The sequence below is a fragment of the Phodopus roborovskii genome, unplaced genomic scaffold, assembly GCF_943737965.1.
Source record: "Phodopus roborovskii unplaced genomic scaffold, PHOROB, whole genome shotgun sequence".
In the NCBI taxonomy this organism is placed as follows: Eukaryota; Metazoa; Chordata; class Mammalia; order Rodentia; family Cricetidae; genus Phodopus; species Phodopus roborovskii.
In genome coordinates this window covers 280,456-308,362 of record NW_026125295.1, presented here as the reverse complement: position 1 = coordinate 308,362, position 27,907 = coordinate 280,456, and the positions used below count along the sequence as shown (strand labels likewise).

Sequence of the window (27,907 nt, the reverse complement as noted above, 5' to 3'; positions counted from 1 at the left end):
TGGGCAAATGGCAGCCAAGACAAGTGGAAAATGTGAAGTGCCACAGAGGACATTTGAGAGGTTTGAAAATTAACACTATCAGCCCTAGAAACAGCCAGGCATTCAAAACACACTGAATCTACCATAGGTATCTATGGGCACACGCTCTGGATTTGAGTAGAGGAAGCAGAGCCAACACCCTCTCACCCCCTTAAAGATCAGAATGTGGTAGGAGAGGGATGACAGTAGTTTAGTCAAAAGAGGGTCTTACTATTCTCTACTACGTTACGATGCCCTAGATTGAGACAGGAAGGCTGTGGCACACCAAGGCTCTGGCACACTGATGCTGCTGTAAACATCCCAGGAGCAGTTAACGCCTTTAACTCGGAGGTATTTCTTTCTCTGAGTCATTTCTTACTGATGACTCAAAGAAGTAATATACTATGAGGTGATTTTAAAGGACACGAAACCTCATAAACTATGGAAGCCATAAGACATTTCTCCATGCATAGCCACAATGGCTGAAACGGAGGTGGGCAGAAGACTGACTTGATAGTAAGCACTAAGGGATGCTTCCAAACAGTTATCTCAACAGATGCTTAGAGGACTACCTGCATGGCAACATCCATGTACAAACACTTCCTTCTCTGATGAGCGAGGTGAGAACAGAGTGCTCGGTGGGGACAATGGGAACATCTGAGCAGCCAAGAACAAACTAGGTAGGGTGCCTACCCACACACCCAAAAGCTGGAATAACGGTAGAAGTTAATCAGACCTCTGCCCACAAAACCACTCTTGTCTGCAAATTCTCAGGGAAGGAGGAGTGAGTCCTTATTCCTCCTTCATGACAGGAAACTTCTTAAATGCTAACATTTGAGCGTGAGCTCATTAGCTGAACAGTAGATTACGTAAGGGAGCTAGCTATACTTACTTTAAAGGGATTTTTTTTAAAAAAATGTCCTTCAGGAAAAGGAGTATATCCTTTGTACTGCAAGTGAAAGTAACTACATACCACCTTTAAACACTTTTTTTTTCCTTTGGATCATAGGCCAGCTTTCATCACTCAATTCCTGGTTTTCTTAGCATCCCATAGACACCATGTTGAAAAGGCATACGACAGTAGCTTAGGACAGGACACCTGCAAGGAATGTGGATCGTCTCTGCTTTAAACCAGACCACTGTGCAGAATCCATTTTGAGCCCCTGTAAGTGGCTCACTAGAATGTTCACATATGTTAGCCCAAGTGGCTATCTTCTGCCCCAAAGGCCCAGAGGAGTCCTACAAATGCTTCTGACCCATTAAATTCTTGTTACACTTGAAGACCCAAAGAGCACAAAGTACTGGGGTAACTGAATATCCAGCAGTTTTCCCACCTAGTGACATTGCAAGACAGAACAGAGTTTTCAACCATAGTTAAACACCTAGGCCCCACGGGAAATCACTAAAACCTGCATGAGCAAGCCAGAGCCAGCACACAAAACCCTTAACTTCTTCAAAGTCTATCTGCATGGCCTCGAAAGGTCTGAATGCATTATGAAGAGAGGAGAAATAGCTAAAAAGTCAATTGTTTTAGAAAACACGTCATGATCCTAGGAATGAAGACTAACTTACTGTTAGACTTCACTTGTACAAAGTCATAAAACTGAAGGCTTCAGTGCTGATATAATGAACTTGAGTTTCTCACCAACCTCACAAGACCAACCCACACCACACTGACATTAAAGATACATGCAGGACAAACACTTCAGAACTGCCATCTTTCCTCATTTGCCCAGAGTCAGAAGGGGGCAGCTGGTAGAAATCACTGAGGCCTACATGTCAATGTGTTTATACTGTTTCCATCTGTAAGAAGAAATACCCTGGCTCTAGTTGGTATTCCTGTGAGTGCTATTGCTAGAACACCCAACACTCTAACACTGTGGCCTTTGAGGCAAGCCAAAGAGCCTGTGTGCTGATTTTAAATGATTCCATACTTGTAAGAGATGCTGACAAGAAAAAAATGCACAAACTTTCCTAACCTTTTCCCAATTTTGGGTTCACTTGCTCTCCATATATGTGTGCTTCACTTCTGGGTTGATTGGGCTGATGAGAGAAGGAGAGAGTCATTGGGAATGGGGATGGGAGAGTGGTATGAAGGAAACCATTTAAGGTTTAGGCACTCACAATATGGTGTGCTGAGCAGACTCTGCTATGGGCATCAACACAGAGCCTTCTAGCTTCTGGCATAAAGCAGCCAAGATAAATGATAAAGAAATTGCCACAAAGGTCTCAACACAGGATTGCAAATAAGGATCCACAAAGGAAGAAGGGTGTGGTATATTTATGTTTCTTTAGAAGTCTCTAGTAACACAAAGTCAGAGCATTCAGCCTTCCCTCGAGAGCCGAACTAGATGTAGGAAGTTACTTACTCTCCTCACTTCAAATCTGTTTCCTGAGCAAACTGCTGGAAAAGTAGCCTAGAAACTCTAAAAATCTTTCTGGTTTACATTTATTTATTTATTCATTTATTTAGTGTGTGTGTGTGTGTGCGCGCACACTTGCCAGGTTGTATATGTGTCATGGCATATGTAAGTAGGGAGGTCAACTTGCAGGAGTCTGTTCTCTCTATCAACAATGTGAGTTCTAGGAATGAAACTTTGGTCATCAGATTTGGTGGCCAATGGGTTTACTTAAAAACCTGTCATGCAAGCCCTCTGACTTAGCAACTCTAAAGAAAATGATTTCTTTTTTTTTTTTTTTATTTAAAGGGAAGCGATTTCAAAGGGTGCATCAACAGAGATTTTGTAATGTGGATAGCCCAGTAGTAACATTTAGGACATGTCCCATTTCTGCTTAGTCCAGTGTTCTTCCTGGACTGGATTTCTTGTATATATAGACTTCATACGATATCTTGCTATTTGTAGAAGAGGTGTCCATAAAGAAGCTTCAGGCAGGCCAGTGGAAGACAGGTGGTCCTTCCCTTCATGGCTTCACTCACCTCAGAGATGGACCTGACAAATCGGATCCCATCATTTGCTCCCTTCACCTTGGCTAGGCAGGCACAGAAGTAATCCCAGTAGTCTTTCTTGCTACCCAGGAGGCTAGTCTTCTCCTTCTGATCAAACTGGGCAAAGAGAGGAACAGAGAGGAGGTCTGAGCCCACTGCTGTTAATGTTCCATTAACACAATAAATATTACTAGCTTCCTGGGGACAGGCATTGAGGGAGGCCTCTTGATGGTCTACTTTAATTTATTAGCAAATAAGAATATGTTAATTTCAAAACAATAGCGTTTTGGTTTACAAACTTTAGATGTGGTAACAGAGGCTAGTAAATACCAGCTCAAGGTCATATAACTGGTAAGACTTAGGAATAATAGTTATCCCAAAAGGTTTATCTCTTGGTACTTCCCTAGCATATACAAAGCCTGAGTTGTAGTTCCAGTATAGCAAGCTAGTTTGATTGATTAATAGAAAAAGAAAGGAAGGAAGGTAGGAAAAGAGGGAGAAAGGAAGGCGGGAAGGAGAAAAGGGAAGTATATAAAGGAAAGAAGAAGAAGAAGGGTTTATGTTTTGGTGGAAAACCTCCAATATGATAAGGAAATTCAAATGAAGAGTCTTATGTTAACATTCAGAGTATTAACTGTGCTGTAACTTAGGGAACTAAGGCAATGACATTTTATCCATTCCTCAACTCTCAAGAGTCAATGCTATCTTAAAATAAACACACAAAAAAGCCAAATTAATGTGAGTGTTGATTACTTTCAAATTCAAAATCAAAATGGGCTGAACTGGAAAAGGTAAAAATCTAAAACCAAAACAGAAAGCAAACCATCATAACCACCTAGTATCAAACAGCCAGCTGGAGACATAAGGTTGAGTCCTTCCATGCCTATCTTCATTTCTAGGATGTGATACCGTAAAGTTTGGTAGGCATCTTTCTATACCATTTATAGAATTTCTCCCTGGTTGTGGAGCAAGATTCACACGTGCTACTATCAAATCTAGGCAACACAAAACAAAACCCAGAACAGTGATGCCTCACACGACTGTGGTAAAATGATTACAGGTCCATTTCTTTCCTGCCTATTTCAAAAGTATGTACTTCCCAATCAGCAGAGTTGTCTGGGTCAAGTTAAGCAGACACAAAAGTTACACACACCATGAAAATGTTAAAAGAACGTTTTCTCGACTAACCCTGGATTCAGAAATAGCCAGCTCCACAGTAACCATGCACGAGGAGCAAGGCTCTGAAATGTGCCTTGGATGATCTTCCAGGGTCTGCACTCTTGGAAACCGCCTCTATGCCTGGCCATGTACATATATTGAATCTGTAAGGGTGAGACACTAAAGTGTTCAGCAAGTTCTCACAGGGTGTGAGTAACCCTTCCTCACAGTTAAGAAGGCTTAAATCTCAGAGGAATGCTCTTAGTTCCCAGAACTCACTTGGGAGGACTGAGCTCTTGGGACTGCTTTAACTCTTTAGTCTCACCACAAGGGCTGAACTGCTCCATTGTACTTTCTGAACCACATCCTGGAAACTGACGGAGTCGCTCAAATGGGGAACAAGACACAACCGTGCCAACACATGACAAATGCCACTTACTTGCAGAAGATACTCAAGTTTATAAGAAAACTTGTGCAAGCTGGTGCTGTCATCTGTGATCGGCTCTCCTCCTTCCTTGAACTCATTGCTTAGTTCTGTCACTGCATCTTTAAGACAGCAAGCAGGAACACGTGACCAGAGAGACATTATCTGCCTACTTACATTCTAACTTTAGTTAGTATGCATCTTAGAGGTGCTGGAAAGAAAGTCTGAGGAAGCAGAAATAACACCAGGAAGTACAAGGGTACAAGGGTAAGTCGTCAGTGACGGTCAACTCAGAAACACACGCACGGGACTGGTAAATATATATTCAGGTGATATAACTTCAGGTAGTAGAGTCAAAATGCACCACGAGCCCACAGGCACTGCAACAGCTTGCTGACTCGGCGTACTTTTAAAATGCATCCCTGTGTATCCACCACCAAGCTAGTATTATGTGTACACAGCCAGCCAACAAATGGTTGCTATGCAGATTAATCAAACAGACTTGGCACAGTGAAGGGCAAGAAAATGGCCTGTAAAGTCTGTTTTGTGATAACAAGACACCTAATTCTGGGTAATCACAAAGTAAAAAAAAAAAAAAAAAGTATTTAACATTTTAGCAGCCCTGGAATTGGGATTCATATTCGATGTGTTAAAAAAAAAAAAAATAAGGCAACACTTTCTCTGCAATGATTCGTTGTTTAACTAAACACACCTAAAAACAAGGCATCAATTTTGAAGGCCCTAAATGGTGGCATCTGGCATTTAATAGTGTGACGTTCCCTTTCATAACTTGCCCCCATAGGAATTAAACTATATGTAAAAGACCACTCTGTGAAACCAGCATCGAGCTCTTTTCAGGGTGGTCATAACCTAATCACCTGTCACTAGACTCTAAAAAGGTCTCATTTCTCTTCAACAGCAGGAGCCAAACTTCTAGCACAGACTATAGCATTTACTACAATCCTATTAGCACAGGTTAAATACAGGTTTAAGAGCATCAGCAAGTAAAATTAACAGTAACAATGACAACAATATCTGTTTCTGTTAACTGGGTGCCTAAGAGGGGTCAGACCTTTCTTTACATGTATTTTTTTTTCATTAATGGAGTGTCTGCCTTATTTCAATAAGCCTAAGATAAGATCTTATGTAATATGAATTCTAGTTTCAGCACTGAGACAAGACAAAAACATTAAATACAACACGGAATCCAGAAAATCTCTTATTATCACCCCCATTTTACAGAAAGGATACAGGGGCCAGAGACTCATTCTAAGATCCTGTTGGCAAACAGCAGAGCTCTAAGCAGACATCGGTCCCTTTACCGCTCCAGTGAGCAGTTTGCTCCCCTCGTTTGTAGGTTGAGTTTGATAACAGGATGTAGGTCTCGAGACTACTGTGAGATTTCTGTGAAGCTAATACAGATTCATAAGGCTTTCCTCGAAAACCAGCCACTGTGACGTAGAAAAGACTATTTTGTGGTGAAACTTCTAAAGGCCAATGGCAAACACAGATCTTCCCAAACTGTCATTTATTTTCAAAACACTAAACACTTTAGTTGGAAGTCTAACGCGGTCACAAGCTTTGTTCCCAAGCTTTGTTCTGTACTGGTTCTGTGACAGTAACAAAGTCGAGATACTCCACTGCGCCGATTTCCTTCACTGCAAAATGACAGCAGCAATGGCACCTATCTCATAGGACCAAACAAGAAGATTCCACAGGTTATCAGTAACATGCATACCCAGCAATGTCTTTCCCATGAACACGGAACACCGTAAAATATACGACTCAAAAAGGTTTGCATTTTGGTGTATTTCATTTATCAGAATTTTAAATTACCAATGTTCAACCGTAAAGTGTTCCAAAATTCCAACATATTCAAAAATATTACAAAATATTATAAAATCAAACAAAATAAGAAACCTGGAACATTCGACATGCATCAGTATTGAGAGGCCCCAAGGCGCTATAAAGGGCAAATCTGAGAAAATGAGCTGGACATTGTTAGCTTTAGATTGCTGATGCAGACTGGGAACTGTACTGGGGCCATCCCAGACTAATAGCCTTTACTATAAGATCTTTACTGGTCTGTCTAGTCCAAGCAGTCAGGAACCTGGGCTTTCGGGCTGTCGGGGAAGCGTCACTATGACCTTTATGGCAAACGTGTTGGCCTGGCAGAGTTGGGGATGAGAGACCTACTAAAGGCTGGGCCTTGGGAAGTCATCTAAAAGGGTAAAACTTGGGTTTCTGCAGTTCACAGAAATGCTGGAAGCCTGTCAAGGTCTATCTAGCTCTTCTCCAATGGGGAAGTGCTACAGACCCAATTAGCTCTCCCAGGAAGCCCACAGGTAGCAGGCCTGGCACTAAAATGGATGGGGTGATGGCCACCAGTGGCTGGGGCTGGCTGGTGCGGGGAGATGCAACGCGAAACCCGCAAGTACCTCACCTGCCTTCCTGCTTGAAGAGAGGAGAATTTTCCTTTCCCTAAAAGCCAAGCTCGCCAAAGCCCAACAAGGGGTGGCGGTGCTTTCCCCAAAAGTTAACGAGGCAGCCTGAAGCACTTTCAGTGATGTTTGATTTTATTCACAAACTGGCTGTGCTGCTCTGAGAGGAGCATGAGGCAAGCCCTCCCAGCTGCACAGAGGCTGGACATCCGAGAGCCAAATATTTCAACAGGACGCATACTGTACATAAACAAAGAAGAAAGGGCTGAATCCTGACTATCAGCAGCCAGGGCACAGGCCCACGTTCCTTAAGACCAAGGCCAGTTAGTTCACTAGCCACACCAACCAGACCTTGTAGATCACGGATGATCCTCTGGAGCTGGGTCTCAGTGCTGCTAGAAGCCATGGCGTCCCCTCTTCTTGGATGTGTAGGCCCACAGCAGGCTATCCCTTCAGTGCTGTGTGGCTGCCAGTCAGCAGAGGTCAGACTCCATGGTGGTACCTGTGCAGGGAAGAGGCCACAGTTTAAAGAGTGTAGGGGACCTCCACTCTGGGCACAAGGACACATCAGGTATCCTTCCTCGGAGAGATGGATTGATCTTTTTGTGTGAATCTTGTTAGCAGGTACGCTCAGTTTTGCTTCTGACATACTTACATTCTGACACCATGACATGGCATGCTTCTAGACTGTTCTTCTGGTTGGTTTTTTTTTTTTTTGTCAACTTAACACAAACTAAATTTTGTTTAGTACTTTTGTCAACTCGACACAGCTAGAGTTATCAAAGGAGAAACCACGAGCGAGGAAATGTCTTTTATGACTGGCATTTCCGTACTTAGTGACTGGTGTGGGAAAGCCCACCACTGGATAGGTGGTCCTGGATGGTGTGAGAAAGCAGGCTGAGCGAGTCATGAGGAACAAGCCAGTCAGCAGCTCTCTTTCGTGGCTTTGGGCCAGCTCCTGCCTCGGCTTCCCTCAATGAGGCAGTGTGACTGGAGAGTTTTGAGATAGAGTTAACTCTTTCTTCCCCAAGGTGCTTTGGGCCACAGTCTTTGTCACAGTAATAGAAACCCTAACCACAACACAGACTTAAAAGATCAGCTGAACAGCATAGCTCGCCTTTTCTGAGTTGCCCATCCTGTTTCTTGGGACAGAACTGCCTCATATTTCATCTTCAGAAAAGTTTCCAGTGGCTCCCTTACCATTTCCCACGGAGGAGGTCAGACCTGCTTATTTCAAATTCTGACATCCCTAAACCCCGAGGAGCCAGCTCTGCTCAAGGCCATTTTCCCCCACATCCCTTCCTAAGGAACGGTTGGAAAGCTGTAGCCAGGCAACGCTGGGAACCAGGGCACAAGTGACAGGGATACATACCCTAGGGCTTCTGACAGGGCCAGCCCGGCCCGCCTAGCAGGAAGTGGCTCTCCATTGTCAATGGTTTGAGATTCTTCTGTCCTGTGTTCAGCTAAACCCGAGGACCCAGGAGTCTACATACTCCCCCCCCCCGCCCCCCCAGTCCAGGAACAAGGTAGTATTTTAAGCTCAGTCATAGTTCTCTCCAGCTGGAGACTCGGGCAGCTGTTAGTGTCATTTAGGGACACAGTAGTGTTTGAAGACAAACAAAGAGAAATGTGAGCACCTGGAAGGGAGTCATGACCATGCGTTAGGACATCAAGGCCTTTCACAAGCTTTAATGTACCCTTTAGGCATCCTGTCTGAAGGGGCAATGTCTGCTGTAAGGACAGTAGCACCCACATTACTGACAGCCCGCCCAGGGTTCCGGTCCACATTTTACACAGAGCACTTACTTTTCACAATCATCACGGTAAGGTAAACACCTTTCCTAGTCACAAAGGAAAATCTGGTGTTCTGTAACCTAGGGCCCAAGGCCAATAGATAGAACCGACTTGATTATTGTTCTATGTGATTTCAAACCTGGGGTTTTCTCAGTAAATCCTGAGCATAACTGTCACTATAGAAAACAACTTAACACTTCTACTGGCTCCTAGGAACTATCTTGAAGTCCAGTGGAAATAACATACCACCCTGAGTCTAACATGTGGTAGCTCTCACTCATTTAGTGCCTTGCCTCCCTTCTGGCTTCAGGTAATGGGGCAAGGAAGCCCAGAAAGGAAACGGCTCTAGCCACAAACAACTCCAAATATTTACAAGCATTCTAGTGACTGGTCATGCCAGCATAGGCTTGCCACTGAACAGATGCCTAGGGTCTATTTTTAACTCGTAAGCCAACACAGTTGTGACTCAGTAAAAACACAAGAGGACTTCTCAGGCCCAGGAAGAAAGAGCCAGACACTCAGCTAGACCACAGTTCCATTAATGCACAACACAGGCTTCAGGGAGTTAGGGTTCAGGAATTCTAGAACCACTCTCTATAAAGGGCCCCCAACAAGCACTGGTGCCATTTGTCAAGGGTAAGAGAGCAGGGAGAGGAGAGGTTTATGAGAAGCCTGGTTCCCACCCCAGTGTTTCTCCCAGGTCACACACTCAACACAGACACCAGGCAGGGACCAATCATAACTCTAGAGAGGGCCAGAACCTATGGCCAGCCTCTTCACACAAGGCCCAGGCTTAGTTTCCTTTCCATTACTGTGATAAAACACCATGACCAAACTGGGTGGTGGTGACTCATGCCTTTAATCCCAGCATTCAAAAGGCAGAGACGGGTGGATCCGAGTTCCAGCACAGCTAGGGCTACACGGAGAAACCCTGTCTTGAAAAACCAAAAACCAAACCAAATCAAATCAAAACAAAACAAAAACCCCACCATGACCAAAAGCAATTTGAGGAGGAAAGGGTTTATTTCGGCTTATGGTTACAGTCTATCAGGGAAGGAAATCAGGGCAGGAACTTGTGACAGAAACCCAGAGACAGGGCCTGAAGGAGAGGCCATGGAGGCACACTGCTTACTAGCTTGCTCCTCATGGCTTTAGCCTCCTTTCTTACTCAACCCAAGACCATCTGCCCAAGGGTGGCAAATGCCTGCAGTAGGCTGGGCCCTTCCCACACCATTCATTAAGAGAATGCCCCTATAACCTGCCTCTGGGCCAATCTGATGTTGATATTTTCTCTACTGAAATTCCCTCTCCCCATATAACCCTGGCTTGTGCCAAGCTGACCAAACAAGCAAGAAAATCTAACCAGGACAGCCCGTACTGGTGAGGCAGGAATGACTCTTTATCCTCACTGTCTTCACACAAGCCCGTCACCACCCCTTTATTAGATGTTTTGTGCAGGCAGACACTCACAAGGTACAGACTAGCTTTGATGAAGCTGAGCTATTGTGTTGGCTAGTTTTATGTCAATTTGACACGAGTTAGAGTCATCTGAGAGGAGGGAGTGTCAATTGAGAAAAAGCTTCCGTAAGATCAGGCTGTAGGACACATTCTTAATTAGTAACTGATGTCATTGTAGGTGAGGCTACCCATGAATTACTGGTCCTGGGTTCTATAAGAAAACAGGCGAGCCAGTCAAAAGAAGCAAGCCAGTAAGCAGCACTTCTCCAATGCTTCTGCATAATTTCCTGCCTCCAGCGTCTTGCTCTTCCTCCAATGATAAGCAGTAATGTGGAAGAATAAGTCAAATAGATCCTTTCCCTCCCCAAGTTGCTTTTGGTCATGGTGTTTCATTACAGCAATACTACTCCTAACCAAGACACAAACGGACACCAGGCACGGGGTTATTGTTGAGCCCACGCTGTTTTGAGGATCGTGGAAGGACTTTGGAACTGTGGGCTAGGAAAGTCATTGAGTGTTGAGACTTTAGTGGGCTGTTCTGTAGTGCTCGGAAGACAATGTTGAAAGTGATGATGGGGGCCTGGTGAGAGTCCCTTAAACACTCTGTTAGTGCCGTTTTGCTATTTTGGACTAAGAACCTGTGGTTCTAGTCAGTTGGGGCTGAAGAATTGGCTGTGACTGACAGGAGACCAGAGACATGAAACTGAAGTCTTTGCTTTGCTGGGACGATGGATGCTGGTCAGCCGAGGCTAAAGAATCGGCTGTGAGTAAGAGACCAGCACCATCAAGGTGAAGTCCTCTACAAAGTGTTCCCTCACGGTCATCACCCAGACGCCGTGTTCCAGGAGTGGACAAGGGTCTGCCTCATGCTGGTGCTGCACTCAGCACAGAAGAGTCCCCGAGGTGGTATGTGTTGAAGGCATGAGGGGGTCATGGAGAGTAGCTGAGGCTTCGCTTTACATGGTAGGGCCGGAGTCCCTGAAGACAACCCAGGAGAAGCCACCTGTGAAAGTGTAGCTCAGTTGCATTTTAGATATGCCAGCACCTTGGAATGACTGCCAAGAACAGCAACAGCCATGGAATGGAGGCTGCCTGAGCTGAGGAGACAAGCTATGTATGCTGGAGAGAGCAGAATAGACTGGCCGAGGCCCTGTGCAGGAGCCCAGAAGATTGGGAGTGGATTCCAGACCTTGGACCATGAGTTATTTACAGAGTTGGAGTTTGACTTTGCTTTGCTCAAATTTTGACAGTGCCCTGGTTCTTCTCTCTTGAAGTAAGAAAGTATCTAACTTATTTTTTATTTTATAGGAGCCTGCAGTTGAGAAACTTCACATTTTTTAGAGACTGTTTTTAAAGTATTGGGATCTGTGAGACTATTGGACTTAAGTTTACAAAATGTTTTGTGTTGTAATGTTGATATTAATGTGTAACCACGGGGATGAACAAGAATGGGAAGGTTGCGGCTCAACAGTGATATGTTTGTATGTCAAGTTGACAAGGGCTTAGTTGTACTGGCTAGTTTTATGTCAACCTGACACAATCAGGTTTGTAAGGTATTTTCTTCATTAGTGATGGGGCCACTTACGGGCTGAGGTTCTGGGTTCTATAGGAAAACAAGATGGGCAAGCCAGGAGGAGTAAGCCAATAAACAGTAACCCCGTGACCTCTGCATAAGCTCCTGCCTCTAGTTTTCTGCCCTGTTTGAGTTCCTGCCATGACTTCCTTCAGTAATGGACCATGATGTGGAATTATAAGCCAAATAAACCCTTTCCTTGTCAAGTGGTTTTTGTACATGGTGAAATATGTAACCCTATCTAAGAAGCTATCTACCAGGGAGAACAAGAGAAAAACATCTGGTATCCAAGTGGCCTATGCAGGGCTACTGATGATGACTCCTGGGTACTTGTCAATAAAGAGAAAAACGAGTCACAGAAATTACTACCAGGCATTTTGTGCCTCCAGAAGAAACCCCTGGAAAGGCTATATACTTTATGCTTATGTTAATACAATGTTTTTGCAAAGAGAAATCAGAATTCTTGTTGCAGAAAATGGGGAACAAATACCCAACTGCAAAAGGGCATGTGGTGGTAGAGGAAATGCAACAACTGTCATCCATGTCTTGTTTATGGTGGCATCTGTAAAAATTCACATAATGGGCTGGGCTTGGCAGTATACACCCATGATCCCAGCAGCTGGGAGGCTGAGACAAGAAGACTTCTGTGAGTTCAAATCCGGCCTGTTCTATGTAAACAGCTGGGCAATATAATAAGAGTCTATCTCAAAACAAAATCCAGAGGGCTGGGGATGTAGCCATACTGGTAGGTAGTGTTTGCCTGGGATGCTCAAAGCCATGGGTCCAAGTTCCAGTACTCAAAAACCAAAAGCCAAAACCAAAACCCATAAACAACAACAACAACAACAAAACAAAAACAGGGGGTAGGGGGAACCCATAAATCCCAATAGTAATAAATAAAAACTCAGCTAAATGAATTATATCTCCCCTCAGGGCAGTAGTGTGAAAATTTTTAAAAACATGATGGGCGCTCACAAAAGGATAATTAACTTCTATATGCTGATGTGGGGCAATGCTCTTGTTCATTGTCAATATTTGTCACTCATATTGGCTTGACAAAATGCTGATTGGCCCGTAGCCAGATGGGGAATACAGGTGGGGCTACCAGACTAGGATTCTGGGAAGAGGAAAAGCAGAGAGAAGTTGCCAGCCAGACGCAGAGGAAGCAAGATGAGAAAGCCTCACTGAGCAAAGGTACCAAGCCACGTGGCAGAACACAGCTAAGAATTATGGCTTAATTTAAAATGTAAGAGTTTGTTGGTAATAAGCCTGAGCAATAGGCCAAACCGTTTATGATTAATGTAAGCCTCTCTGTGTTTATTTGGGACTGAGCAGCTGAGGGCAGGGGGGGACAGAAACTTCTATCTACAGTATGAGAGAACAATAGATTCTTTTGCGATGACCACTGAGTTGCCATGATGTCCCTGAGAAGAATTAGGTAGAAGTGAGACCAGATGGAGTCATAGTGAAGATGAAGGGTACAGCTTTTCTGCACTATTCATTCATTCCACTGCTGCCAACCCAGGGCATGTGGCTTCCAGATGTTATCATGAAGGAAGATAACTGCGCCCTTAGTCCATGAAGTCCATGACTATATACGCAGGCAACAGAAGGGCTAAAATGAGCCTGAGGCGCACGCTTCTGGGAGAGGGGAGCTGGAGAGGAGGTAAGAACAGCAGATTGTGGCTAACATCCAGGCAGAGAATGGGACCATGTGTATAACATACAATCCACTGAATTTCCTGGATTCTAGCTATTTGGAATCCAGCCTTAAGGAAAAGACGTATGTCAATTAAACTAAGATCTTGGCACAAGGAGGCTGGATACATGCAAAAATGGGTCCCTTTAGGATTTTGTAGGTGAGCTAGGTGTGTCAGTATACACCTTTATTCCCAGCATTCATGAGACAGAAACAAGTATATTTCTGTGAGTTAGAATCCAACCTAGACTACATAGCAAACTCCAGGTTAGCCAGGGCTACACAGTGAGACCTTGTCTTAAACAAACAAACAAACAAACAGACCAACTAAATTGTGGTGCTTGAGAGCTGTTATCCATACTTCATGGCACAACATGTCCATGGCACTCTATGGGACCTGATTTTGGTTGTACTTGATTGGTAGCAAGTTCCCAGGTCACAGGGTGAGTTGTTTCCCATCCCTGATCTCACATGCTGATTTTCCAGAATCTATGAAAGTTTTCAACCTTCCTAATGCTACCCTTTAATACCAGTGGTTCTCAACCTCCCTAATGCTATGACCCTTTAATACAGTTCCTCATGTTATAGGGACCTCCAAACATAAAATTATTTTCATTGCCACTTCATAACTGTAGTTTTGCTATTGTTATGTATCATGATGTAAGTATCCATGCTTTCTGATGCTCTTAGGTGATTCCAGTGAAAGAGTCACTTCTACCTTTAGGTTAAGAACCATTGCTTTAATACAGTTACAGTTCCTGTTGTGGTGACCCCAATCATGAAATTATCACACTGTTACTTTATAACTATAATTTTCTACTGTTATGACTCATAATGTAAATACCTAGTATGCAAAATATCTGACATGTGACCCCTGTGTGGGGGTCATGACCCACATGTTGAGAACTATTAGTCTATGAGCTTTAAAACAAAACAAAACAAACAGGCTACACGCTACACTCTGGAAGTCACCTCTCAGTGACTCAGGAAGAACATCAAAGCCCTCTGGGTAGAATATTGCCATCTTGACAACACTGTTTCCACAAACTCAGAGAATACTGTACCCTTGGATCTTGGGCCTTAATAACAAAGAAAGACACAGAAGGAGGCACTCTCCACACCGTGGTCAACTTCCTCCTTGTGTCTTCTGAAACTTCTAGAATGACAAAGTCTACTCTGGCATCTACAACTCTTGAGCAGACTGCTCCCCTAATTCAGAAAACACTAGAGTTTCCATACCTGTAGCTATAGTTTTCCTTGCTAGCAACTCAATGTTATATTTAAGCCTATCCTTGCAAAGAAGAGACTAAATAAATACATTCTTTTAAAAAAAAAATTACTAGTTTTACCTAAGACCAAATACTGAGTTCCTAGTCATGACCAAGGTATTCTTTTATTATTTTTTTATGATATTTTTATTTAAATTTGAAACAAGCTTGTTTTACATGTCAATCCCAGTTGACCGAGGTATTCTTTTAGAGATGAAGGATGTTCTCTGATTTCCAAATTAACTCTACACCTGCCCGGATGCCCTACACGCTATACACATCACATACAGAATGTCAATTCTAAACTAAGAAACAAAGACACTCACTCAGCCTAAAGCCTACTTACACCATGGTCCAAGTGATTAGTACTCACAATGTCGCCTGCAAACTGGCTCAGGCAAGAATAACACAATGTCTGAGGAGCCACACCGGGAAGAACCACAAGGAGAGGTAGCTGGGATGAGGAAGCCAACCTTGCCATGCTTTCCTAAGACAACAACTAAGAACTGACCCAGAGAGAACAGGGTCTAGCTGGGCTCCTCCTCCAGCCCCAAACAAAGTGGAACAATTGTAAATTCCACTTTGATCAAAATAAATAAATGATGTCATAAGGCAGATGGCCCTTCAGGAAGAGTAAATAGCCTTGACCTGGTTGAACACGCCCAGTAGTGTGTACCTGGTCACAAACAACAGAGACAGGTGCCTCTGATTGGTACTTGTACCTTTGAAGACCAGGAGGTCCCACTGGCTTGAACTGAGAACTGTTGGTGAGCAAAAAGAACCAGAAGTTCACTAAGGGGCTATGGTACTCTGTAGGGGTTTCCAGAGCCCAGCACAGGGGCAGGCATTTCAGCACATGTGAGCAAAGGCTCATCAGGTGATCTGACTCCTGGGACCTATAATTAAAGTATTTCCCTTCTGCATGCCTGAGTCACCTTCTTGCATTCATCTTTAATAAGAACGAGGGTTTATGACACTGCCATTGTTTCTTGAACCTTCTCTTGGCCTCTTCCCTCTCAAGAACTATAGGAGGTTCCCTAGTCATTTCCCTAGAGCATAAACAAACAAGCCACAATTTGGCCCACGGATCCAGAATAGGGTCAGAAAGATCTGAGCCCAGGACAGTTGCTCTGGACTGGAGAGAATCCAGGTATCATATTTATTTTTAGTGCACTGGTATTTTGCCTGCATGTCTGTCTGTAGGAGGGTGTCAGATCCCCTAGAACTGGAGTTACAGATAGCTGTGAGCTGCCATGTGGGTGCTAGGAATCAAATATGGGTACTTTGGAAGAGCAGCCTGTGCTTTCAACTGCTGAGACATCTCTCTAGTCCTTCTAGGTATCTTTTAAGAAAATGAACAGCAGTTTGAAGGAAAGGGCTACATGTCTGTTCTCATGGCTGGAACCATAGTTCTACTGCTGAAAAGCCCAGAGAGGTAAGGATGAGGCATGTTTCTAGAATGATTACTTCAACAATGAAGAATGGACTTGTCCACAACAAAGACACATGCCACCAAGATGAGGAAATGTCAGATGACAAAGGCATAATAACCTCCAGGGTCTTTGCTGGACCAGAACGTCGACTGATCAGTGTAGCTGACTGTAGTTTAAGAACTGAGTGTTTGATAGTATGCGACATAGTCCCTCATAGTTACTTTTCTCGTTGCTACTAGAAGACATGTAACCAAGTCAACTTAAGGGAGGATTTATTCTGGCTTACAATTCAAGTACCTATATTCCATCATAGCAAAAAAGGCATGGCAGGATGACTTGAAGGCTGGCCAGTTGGCATGTAGAAAGCAGATTGAACAGGAAGTGGGTATCTCAAGTTCTGCCTCAGATAATCTACTTCTTCCAGTGAAATTCCACCTCTCAAAGGATTCACAACCTTCCCAAACAGCCCTGTCAAGTAGGGGTTATGGGTTCAAACACCTGAGGCTAAAGGGGTGTATTTCACACATTCAACCCACAACAGGCACTGAACACAGCCTTGAGGAAGGAAGCTCAGGTAACCTCTGGTACTAACTATATCTGGCACCATTATTAAGGAAGATGGTCTCATTCAGAAGTAGGGGTATCACAACTGTGAACAGCAGTGGTGGCGGTGGGGAGCCTTAGCTTTCAGGAATTTAGAACAATGGAAAAAAGACGTCTCCAATAGATTTAGAAACTTGAGGCCCGATAAAGGCTTTGATGAAAACAAACTGTCCAGTGCTCATTATTCTAAGCCTTTGTTGCAGGGTCTCACATTCCCCTTCTATGGCTCTTGGTACTATTTATATTACAGTACTTCATGTGTCAAGCATTATTCTTCCCACTTGTCCCCAGTTCCTAGTACAGTTCAGGTATACGAAAAACCCTCAGTAGGTTACTTGCCAAATGAATGAGACAGAATATAGATTCTCAGTACATAAACCAAACAAAACCTTGTAGAAATAAAATATACCAAAAAATAAATAATAATAAAAATATTTCAGATAGTGGAAACATGGGCAAATTTTCAACAGTGTAAACATTTGTACTTACACACATGGATAAGTATAGTCTTGATCCCTCATCAAGGAAGCTTCTCTTTACAACAGAAGGAGACCACTACAGAAAAACCACAACCAATCTAAATGCAAAATTGTGGACCTCAGTCCCAATGGCTACATCTACGAAACAACTCCTGAACATAAGGCTCAGGGTACATTGCAGAGGAGGGGGGGAAGGATTATAAGAGAGGCAGGGGATCTGGGAGCTTGCTGTGAGACTGTGTCTTCTAATGATGTAGAAACTACATCAGCAGTTTCACCAGCATGTCTGCCTAAATGAGAACTGAAAAATGATAACAAAAACAAATCACAGTGGACATGGGAAAAGCTCTTGCAGACTCAACTGGACGCAAAGAACCACAGGCAACTACAGAATGCTGAGAATGGAAGGAAAAAAAAAAAAAAAAAAAACAATCTTTCCCAGGGAAGAGCACACCAACAACACCAACAGGTCATTCAATACCAAGTGGACAGCTCTGAAACACATTCACATGAGTAATGTTATTCAGACTGAGCAGGTTATGTCTAGGAACATATGCCATATGTCAACAATTAATGAGAGAAAAGGGGTATAGGAGAGGGTCTGGAGGGAGGGAAAGGAAAAATGTTGTAATTACAATATAAAAATAAAGTAAAACAGGTTAAAAAAAAAGTTCTATTTCTTCAATTTTAAAATGTTTCCTTATTAAGCACAAAACGTGCATTAAAAAAAAAAAACCCACATGTAATGTGGAGATTATATTGTCCTTATTGTAAGACTCTGACTGAGCTTCTTACTATCCCAAGAATGAGTAGAATAACATAATTCAGGGATGGACAAGGAGTATGCCCTCTATCCTAGCCTGTTTAAACAGACCCACAGTGTTCCAAGTGCTTAGGGGATTTCTCTAAGACCTGTTGTCCACATGGGACCTGTCACCCCAGGAAATGGTATGACAGGATCATCCACTAATCATTTCTTAGCTGTGTTGGCCTGAACTACCCAGAGCCAAGGCTCTAGTCCAGGTTTCAAGGTTCTGTGCCCTTTATCAAGACTGAGCTCTGCCTCATGCTCCCTAAACTTCTCTCCAACCAATTCCTCTAGTCTTTCTGGTCTTATTTGGGACAGAAAGAAGTGTGTATCTCAGTTCACTTTCTAAGGACATCTTTCTCAGAAATTGTTACTCCATCCAGAACAATAATTAGTACACCCATTACTAATCCCCAGTAACCTAACTTTCTTGTTAGGGGCAGTGTTGTGTTTACTACCTGGTCTTAGGTTGAAACCTTAACCCCTATATCTCAGAACATGATTGTATTTGAAGACAAGGTCTTTAGTAGAAAGATTTCTGAGACTAAATGAAGTTTTGATGGGAGATTCTGATCCAATCTGATTTGTGTTTTTGTAAGAGGAACTATGAACTACAAATCGGTGAACATAGTGAGGAAAATGGCCAGATTCAAATGAAAAGAGGCCTTAGGACCAGCCAAGCCTTTCCCTAGGTCCTCAGAGCTGTTGCTTAAACCTAATTTGTGGCATTCTGTTGTGGTAGTTTACCAGATCACACATTTCCCAAGAGCCATTTGATCCGACATTATCAACTAGGCAGACTAGTTCTGGGACACGGCAGGAAAATAACAAAACCAAGACCCAGGGTGGCTGAAGCCTGAGCAAGAGGCAATGGACATGACACTTTCCCTTATTAGGAATAGGTGAGTTCTGTCACCTTGTACCCTGTTCAGACTTTTAGACTGTTTACGTGAACCTTATTATTCAACAAATAATGTGATGAGGATGTTGGCATGGTTAGATGAAACTCAGTATACATTTAGCTCACTTGACATTTTCTGACCACTTTCTGTCTTGTTTTTCAGATGTAGTGAGGGGTAACCTTCTTTCACATGGAGATTAAGAATTGCTGTGCTTGGACAAACTAGGAAAAGGAAAGAACAGATGTTCTCAATGGCAACCTTTGGTTAAGATTTCAAGTATCTTCTCCAAGTTCCTGACCGAGTCTTCAGTTGCCTTGAAAAAACAAAACAAAACAAAACAAAACAAAACAAACAAAAAACATCCAGGCTAGCTGGTGTGGTAGCACACACCTTTTATCCCAGCATCAGAAGGCTGAAGCAGGAGGATCTCTATCAGTTCAAGGCCAACATGGTCTACAAAGTGAGTCCCAGGACATCTAAGGCTATTATACAAAGAAACCCTGTCTCAAAAGAAAAAAAAAAAAAAAACCTCATCCAGGGCTATACCTTCAGCTTCAGGAAATTTCTTACAGCTTCATTTCAACTAACCATCTCTAGTTCAACTGTCCAGGCTTACACTGAATCTCTGTGAGAATTCTGCTCCTGCCCTAGCTCCAAGCATATGAATATATGACAAGTTTGCTGACGACTCTTTTGGTCCCAGTTTTTTTGGATGCCAAGGAATCCCTGACTGAATGTGATGTCCCACTGAGGCCAAAGGTGCACTACCTTAGGCTACTAGTTGGGTAGGCTAGCCCATAGGTACTGAAACCTACCACTAGACCACAGTATTGTTAATGAAACCACAGATTCTCCTTTGAACCACAGTGTACATATATTCTCATCCCTACCACTACAATGTTCAAATGCCAGAAAGCCTCATGGACAAAAAGGACCATTGTAAGCACCAGCTAAGTGGCTCCAATGTCAGAGAATAGGAGTTGTATGAGCTATGTTCTTAGGATGATATAGACACTTCAGTTAATTCTAGTGAGTCATCAAAAAGTAACTAAAAATTAGGAAGTATTTTTCCATGTATAGACTCACAGAAACATCCCAATTTCTACCCCACAGTAACTGCTCAAGTTGAGGCTCAAATGCTGCTTGAGATAAGTAGGAACACAATAACCACCTAGGTGATCAGATGTCAACATAGCCACAGACAACTGTCTTCTACTTATAGGTACCTCTGAGTTTACAGACCCTAGATATGACCCTTTCTGCTGCCAGGGGATGCTTGCAGTGAATGTGACTCCTAACTCTTGAGTTCTACCAGTGGTTTCCATAACTCTTGAGTTCTACCAGGTTTCCACACACACTTCCTCTAGCTCACATTGATACACTTCAGTCTTGAGTTATCTATATCTTGCTTTTGAAATCTCCAGAAATCAGAGGTGACCTATCATTCAACCCTCCCCTGTAAAGAAAGGGAAGCCAGGACTAGAGACTGCCATTTCTTGAGTACTCTGTGTGCTGAAGGCAGCAGGCCTCCAGTCTCAAGGACCAACATAGGTCAAAGCCACCAGATGTTATCTTCTTTTTTAAAATTTATTTTATTTATTAAATTAAAAAATAAATACCAACCCCAGTCCCTCTCCCTCCTGTCCTGCCACTCCTCCCCACCCCCCTGCCCCACAGAGAGGGCAAGGTCTCCTATGGGGAACACCAAAGTCTGTCATATCATCTGGGGCAGGATCCAGCCCAACCCCCCTCCACAGGGAATGGTTCCAAAAAAGCCAATTCATGCACTAGGGATAAATACTGGTCCCACAGCCAGTGACCCCACAAACTGCCCAAGTCCTGTAACTGTCACCCTTGTTCAAGGGTTCAGCCTATGCAGGTTCCCCAGCTGTCAGTCCAGAGCCAGTGAACTCCCAGATGTTTCTGTGGGTTTCCCAACATGGTCTTGACCCCTTTGCTCCTCTCCTCCCTCTCTTCAACTGGACTCCAGGAGCTCAGCCCAGTGCTTAGCTGTGGATCTCTACATCTGCCGCCATCAGTTACTGCATGAAGGGCTCTATGACAGCTATTAAGGTAGTCAACAATCTGATTATAGTTAAGTTACCCTCTCACTATTGTTTAGATTGTTCGTTGGGGTCACCTTTGTGGATTCCAAGGAATTTCCCTAGTGCCAGGTTTCTCATTAACCCCATAATGATTTCCTCTATTAAGGTATCTCTTTCCTTGCTCTCCCTCTCAGCCCGTCCCCCAACTAGACCTTCCTGATCCTTCATGTCCTGTTTCTCCCCCCCCCCCATCTCCTCCCTCCCAATTTACTCAGGAGATCTTATCTATTTCCCTTTCTGGGGTTAAGGGGGGAATCCATGTCTTTCTTAGGGTTCTCCTTGTTTTCTGGCTTCTCTGGGGTTGCGGACTGTAGGCTGGTTATCCTTTCAAGCAGTATCTTTTATCTCACCTTAAAGAACTGGACTAAACACTTGGCTCTTAGCTATTCTAGTATCCTAACTCCAGCCCTAAGGGCAAAGGAACATGAGACATTTCCAAATTGCAAAGCAACTGTAAAAATAAAGTAAATATATACATTTCCAAACTGCAAAGCAACTGTAAAAATAAATATATACATTTCCAAATTGTAAAGCAACTGTATATATATACACACACACACACACACACACACACACACACACACATATATATATAGCATATACGTATATATACACACACAGATGACATTGCAGGACTGCTTACTTTGCTGATGTTCTTATAAAATAAACAATTTTCTAAAGAAATGAAGTGGTGTACAGAGAACACCTAAAAGCAGCATATGAACGCTGTTTCCTAAAGCTAGTCTTTTCAGATCCTTCCAGTGAAAGAAGGCTGAGTCAGCACTGTGCTGATCTCCAGGATGCTAACAATCCTGGCCCATAACTAGTAGTCTGCATTTCAATTCAACAGAACTGGTTGTCACGGAGTGAGAGGGCCAGGGGCATGCAATTCTATCCAGAAGGTTACAACTCTAATAAAAGTACAAACCTGTGGCTCAGCATCTAGCAGCAGCAGGCAGATGGCAGAGGAATTAATTATCTTTGCCTGGGACCACAAGGCCCACAGCTGAGAGACTCTGTAAGTGGATTAAGCCCTGATCCTCTCTGCCCCTAAAAGCCCCTGACCCATTTCTCTGTCTGGAAAGAAAACCACTGCGCTAAGTCAGACAAGCAGATGAACCGAGGGACTCTGATCAGCATAGGCAATATCAACGAGTGCTGCTTTTCTGCAGGAGACAGCACCTTAGAGTGACACGAGGGATCGTTATAAATGCATCAACAGAAACACTACGTGGCTTAAGCACCAACCACATGCTCTTTTCCTTTATGAAAACAGGGTACCGCCCTGCCCCCGTCCCCAGCCTGGGTGCCAAGCTCTCCCAGCCTAGCGCTACCACGCCAGATGCGCTAAGCTGTTCTACGAGCGTTTCCAGAACTTCGCCGCGGAGCTACCTTGACATCCTGCACCTGAACACAAGGGCGAGTGGGTAAGATCGGCGGGGGCACAGAAAGGAACAAACAGCGCTCTCGGGATCGAAGGGGCGCCAGGACTCTTGCAAAGAGGAGGGGTTGCTTTCCTGGAGACTAAGCTCCAATGCCCGCGAGAACTCTGGAGGGGTTTCTGGTGTACTGACCAAGCCCCGCCTCGCCACAGGGTGGCCCCTCTGCCGGCTCAGGTCTTCCCACACTGTCCAAGGTCTTTTCTAGCCGACCCCACCGACTGCCCGGGCCCTGGAGCCACGGAGGGTTCTCCGGGGCGGCGGGCGCCCTGGGTGGGAGGGGACAGCCTTGGCAACAGGTGACTGCCTACGTCCCTGAGAAGCCTCCGCGCCGGGGTCCAGAGCGCCCCCAGTGTACCCGAAGTCTCTCCTGCCGCCCTGGGCACTTACACGCTCGTGGGTCCACCGCCGGGCAGAAACGAAACTTTCTAGGGCCGAGCGGAAGAGTAGGAGAGCTTAGTGCCAGCGGCCATGAAGCGCACAGAACGCCCCGAGTCCGCGCGGACTACAACTCCCGGCATGCTCCACAGATGGCCTACAACTCCCATCGGGTAACGCGGACTGGTGGACACTGACTACGACTCCCGACTTGCTCCACGAAAGTGGCGTCCCTTTGGAGAAACCTAAACAAGCTTTGCGTACCTGGAGCAGGGCCGGAAGTCCTGGGCTAGTGTTGCTGGCTACTGTTGTCGAACAGTTGCAGTGTGGCTTTGAACTGTGCATAAGCCATAAATATAAAATAATGTACCTGATTCAAAAATCCCCCAGACAATGTAAAAATAGCTCATTAATATTTTTTTGTGCATTAAGTTTTACTTATTGAACAAAAAAGAAAAAAAAACCACTACGTATTGCTGGATCTAAAGTCTCAGTTTTTAACATGAAATCAGTGTTTGAAATTATGTGTTAATGATCTACCTACCACGCTTAACTTCCCCAGCCCTGTGTTTTTGCTTGATGTAGCACTGAAAAGCACCCCGATAGAACACTGCATTCCGAGACCAGAATTGATGAGCATACTAACGAAAAAGGAGAGTGCATACGATGATATCAGCTTGTCGGTTCTGTTCCTTAGCTGTGGCTGGCCACTCCTGCCTTACTTTTTGCCATTTTGGCTAGAAATGCCTTTCTGCCTCACAGAACTTTTTAACTAGTGGCGAATGCCAGATCTCAGCATTTCAGGTTTTCAGAATAGATTCTCACAAGAAATATATGTATACACATACATATATTTGCTTTTGGCTTTTCAAGACAGGGTTTCTCTGTAACAGTCCTGGCTATCCTGGAACTTGCTTTGTAGAAAAGGCTGGCCTCAAACTCACCTGAGATCAGCCCGCCTCTGCCTTTCAAGTGCTGGAATTTTAAAGCATGTGCCACCACTGCTGGTCGGACAAAGATTTCTTAATTAATTTCATATTTTACATGAGATGTATATGAGATAACATTAACTTGATGGAGTTGGCAGTTTGTGGAGAAGAATAAAAGGGAACCTCTTGACAAAAATTATTCCCTTTCCTGTTGACAAAGGAAACACACACACACACACACACACACACACACACACACAAATGGAGAAGTGAGAGGAGATGACAATGGAAATGAAGAATTATCAACATAGTGGACAGAGAAAAACTTTCTTCAACCACAGCCGGAACAACTTTGGGATGTTAAGGATGAGAGAGATTTTAAGCACCCTTGTTTGAAACTTAGTTTCTAAATAAGTTTCCAGAGAAGAGGGAGACAGGCCTCCAACAGTGGGGTGTTATATAAAGGTAGTGATGCATTTTGAGAATTTCATAATAGGGCAATACATCTGGAATATAGTTATACAAATTAAGATGACTATGACATCACTAGACAATTTAGTTTTAAGGAATCACAGTCATATATGGTCCAACATTGACCAAAATATTGTGCTCCAGATGATTCTATATATTAAGAACCTAATATGTCATACCCTAACCAAAAACCTATGTAACATTATGTTTAAAACTGAACACAACTGATGGGGATGTCTTCTGTACAAATGTTTCTCTTATTGGTTGATGAATAAAACACAGTGGCCAATAGGACGGCACAATAGGCGGGGCTAGGAGATATGGAGGATTCTGGGAAGTGTAGGCAGAGATGGGTCATCATGTGAGTCTGGGGAAGAGAGGACTCAAGTGAGGACTAGAGTGAGGTGTTCTCTGGTTGGATAAGACCACGTAGAAATACATAAATTAATAGGAATGAGTTAATAATTAAGACGGAGCTAGTCAATAAGAAACCCTAGTCATTGGCCAACAGCTTCATAATTAATATAGCGTCTGTGTGTTTATTTGGGGCTGACGTGCCTGTGGGACCAGGCTGGCGGGATAGAGTGCTCATAAAAAACAACTCTGTGATGTAGCTAGGATTCATTTATGTTTTTCAAAGTGGAGTAGACAGGCTCAGAGAGGTAAAGAATATGGGCTCACTTGGCTAATGGAGAGAGCTGTAAAGTAGGATGGGATGGAGGTACACAAAATGCTCAGCTTTATCTACAAAGAGAAGGAGGCCAGAAGAGAGCAATGGAGTCCCTTGGAGTAAAACTGGTGTTTTTTTTTTTTTTTTTTTTTTTGGGCCACCAGCTCCCAAATAATGACATGGAAACATTTATTGATTATGAAACTTGGCCTTTTAATTATTATTATTATTTTCCCTAGCAACTTGCCTTTTCTGTCTCCTTAAGAAACAAATGCCTGAGGTCTCCAGGATGGTAGTTAACTGGATGCTTCTCCACGAACACCTCCTGCTGAGTGTGAGCCCACAGGCTCCTGACTCCCCCTCACCACATTGTCCCATGCCCACAGGAAGCAGCCAGATATTAACCAGAGTCCATATACTCAAAGATTCTGGAATGTTCTGGTGGCAGCTCCACCTTAATCCCCATCCCCCCATCTCTTTCTCCCCAAACCCTGCCTGATCTCAGAAAGCCCACCAAACACAGCTCCTCCCCCAGAGATGCTCAAGACCACTCCTAAAGGATGTTTAATCTGGCCCCAGTTTAAAACAGGCATGTGGGGTTTTGGTTTCTAGTCCACATTTGCCTTCTTAGGGGCCAGAAAACCATCCAGGAGCATTTTACATATTAAACCTGTGCTTTTTTTTCTAATTCAGTTTAATCTGGTCTGATTTGAATTGCTGCATGGCAGAGAGGCTTATTGGGGTGCAAAGGCCTTAGCTTTGGCTTATTCCCAACTAGCTCTTAAAATGTACATTAACCTGTTTATAGGTTCTGCCACTTGGCTCCTTAACCTCTCCTCAGTACCATGTGTCCTACTTCCTCTGGGTCTGCTGGAGAATCCCCCTCATCAGACTCCCAGAATTCCTGTCCTGGAAGTCCTGCCTATCTTCTCCTGCCTAGCTATTGGCCATTCAGCTCTTTATTAAAACAATCAGAAGGTGGCTCAGACAGGTGAGGAAGGGTAGAAACATCTTCATCCGGTGTACTAAAAGGTTATCTCAACACGGGAGCTGGGGTTAAAATGGTTGTGAGCCACCAAGTGGGTTCTGGGGATGGAATCTCAGCAGTCAGTACTTTTAATTGCTGAGACTTTTCTCTATCCCCTTGAAATATGTTTCTTCTTGATAAATCATAGCTACTTTGTGGATTTATTTTTACTTTTCATTAATTCTTTATAATCTACTGTTTTATGATTTTATTTATCCTTTTTTGGTTGAAAGAACAGGATCTGAGTTCACCTCTGGCTGTGGATACAGACATGTCAGTCTAAACTGTCCCAGAGGGGCATTCTGGTGGAATCACCTCATATTACAAGGGAAATCGGGGTCCTCTCTTGGGGTTCTTAGTCCATTAATAAAAGAATTTAAGAAATAATTCAGAAGGAGGCTTGAGAACAATTTTATTAAGGCTTCAAAGAAAAAAAAATCCTGGCATGTAAGAGTATGGTTTTTTCCTCCCGCCGCCAGGTCTAGTCCTGCTGCTGCACCAGCCCCAAATAATACACAGAGACTCTGTATTTGATACAATACTGTTGGCCCAGTTACTTGTTTCTTATCGGCTAGCTCTGTCTTTAATTATTAACCCATTTCTGCTGATCTATGTATTTCTCTTACCAGGGAGCCAGCGGCATACTGCTTTCTCCAGACTCTCCATCTTGACTCCTCCTTCCTACTTCCTATTTCCTCCTTGTCTCCTAGTCCCTCCTATCTTCCTTTCCTATTGGCTAACAGTGCTTTATTATTAACCAGTATGAGAAACATATATACATAATGGCATCTCCCATCACTGGCAGACAAGCTATAAATCCAGGCGGGCAGCTTTCTGGAGGGGGAAGGTGTGTGTGTGTGTGTGAGAGAGAGAGAGAGAGAGAGAGAGAGAGAGAGAGAGAGAGAGAAAGAGAGAGGCTACAGAAAGACACTGTGGAGTAGAGGCCATTACAGAGATGAAAACATGGGTATGTGGTCATGAGAATAAGCTGTTGAGATACTGGAAAGGCAGAATCCAAAGGCCCTGGCTCTGGGGGCTTAGGGAAAGAGAACATAGTGCTTGAGGAGGGCTCAGCTTTGGAGAATGGTTGAAAGGGGATTGCTGGCACTATCAACGAGATGGGAGGAAGTCAGTTTTCTCTCAATCTGGAAGAGATGAAATGACAGGAATCTTCAACCTGCACGCCCTTGTTAAGTGGCCTTTGCTTATCTGAGCCTTCATGGATGTATTGTCACCTGGAAGTTAGCGACAATTTCTTATTCATCTTTGTATTGGATAAATAATTACTTAGTTCAGATGGTAGCACATGTTGCATTAAATTACGGGGTAAATATTTAAGAGCTGGTTTGTATGTTAACAGCTATTGCTTGAATGCAGACTATTTTCAGTCCAGTGGGATTTTATGGTCTAGACTTCATTGTGATTGTACTTATTTGAGGATGTCATTATCCTCATCCTGAAGACATTTTCCTCCACAAGCTGCAAAGAAGCACAGAACCAGACACCACCAAAGTGAAGAGGAAATCAAGTAGGGCAATCCTATGCACCAGCAACCTCATTGTACAATTAGCATATGCTGAGAGTTTGAGCCCTCCCAACGTCTGGGAATCCTTCTATTTGGGACCTTCTGACCGATCCCTGATAAACAATCTATGTCTAAGTGAGAGAATGAATGAATGATGAACCGAGTCCGGCAAGTACTGCTTTGGATTGCCCAGCCGGAAGCTGCGTTCCCACGGCTGTCATGTCTTCCCTCCACACTCCTTCAGTAGTTGCTGGTATCTCCGCCGCCGTTGTGTTTCTGCAGCGCTCCTTCCTGATCCACCCCCCCCTTTGCCTTCCTCAAACTTCCCAAGTCACCTCTGTGTGTCCACCCTCTCCTT

The 27,907-nt window shown here is 43.8% G+C and overlaps 1 protein-coding gene across 2 annotated transcripts in view; it reads right to left on the bottom strand.

Annotated features, from left to right (window-relative positions):
* Nucleotides 1-23,078, bottom strand: part of Fyco1 (FYVE and coiled-coil domain autophagy adaptor 1) — a 64,850-nt gene extending 41,772 nt beyond the window's left edge. Inside the window, exons 1-4 of one of the 2 annotated variants that reach the window (XM_051201324.1) lie at nt 22,940-23,078; nt 7,340-7,490; nt 4,563-4,669; nt 2,957-3,082 (exon numbers count right to left, since the gene is read on the bottom strand). In XM_051201324.1, coding sequence (XP_051057281.1) covers nt 2,957-3,082; nt 4,563-4,669; nt 7,340-7,394 — 288 coding nt within the window. In that variant the 5' untranslated portion in view covers nt 7,395-7,490; nt 22,940-23,078. Of the gene's footprint in view, nt 1-2,956; nt 3,083-4,562; nt 4,670-7,339; nt 7,491-8,360; nt 8,377-22,939 lie in introns of those variants that run through there. The other variant, XM_051201333.1, reaches the window with a different exon arrangement.
* Between the last annotated feature and the right edge of the window lie 4,829 nt (nt 23,079-27,907).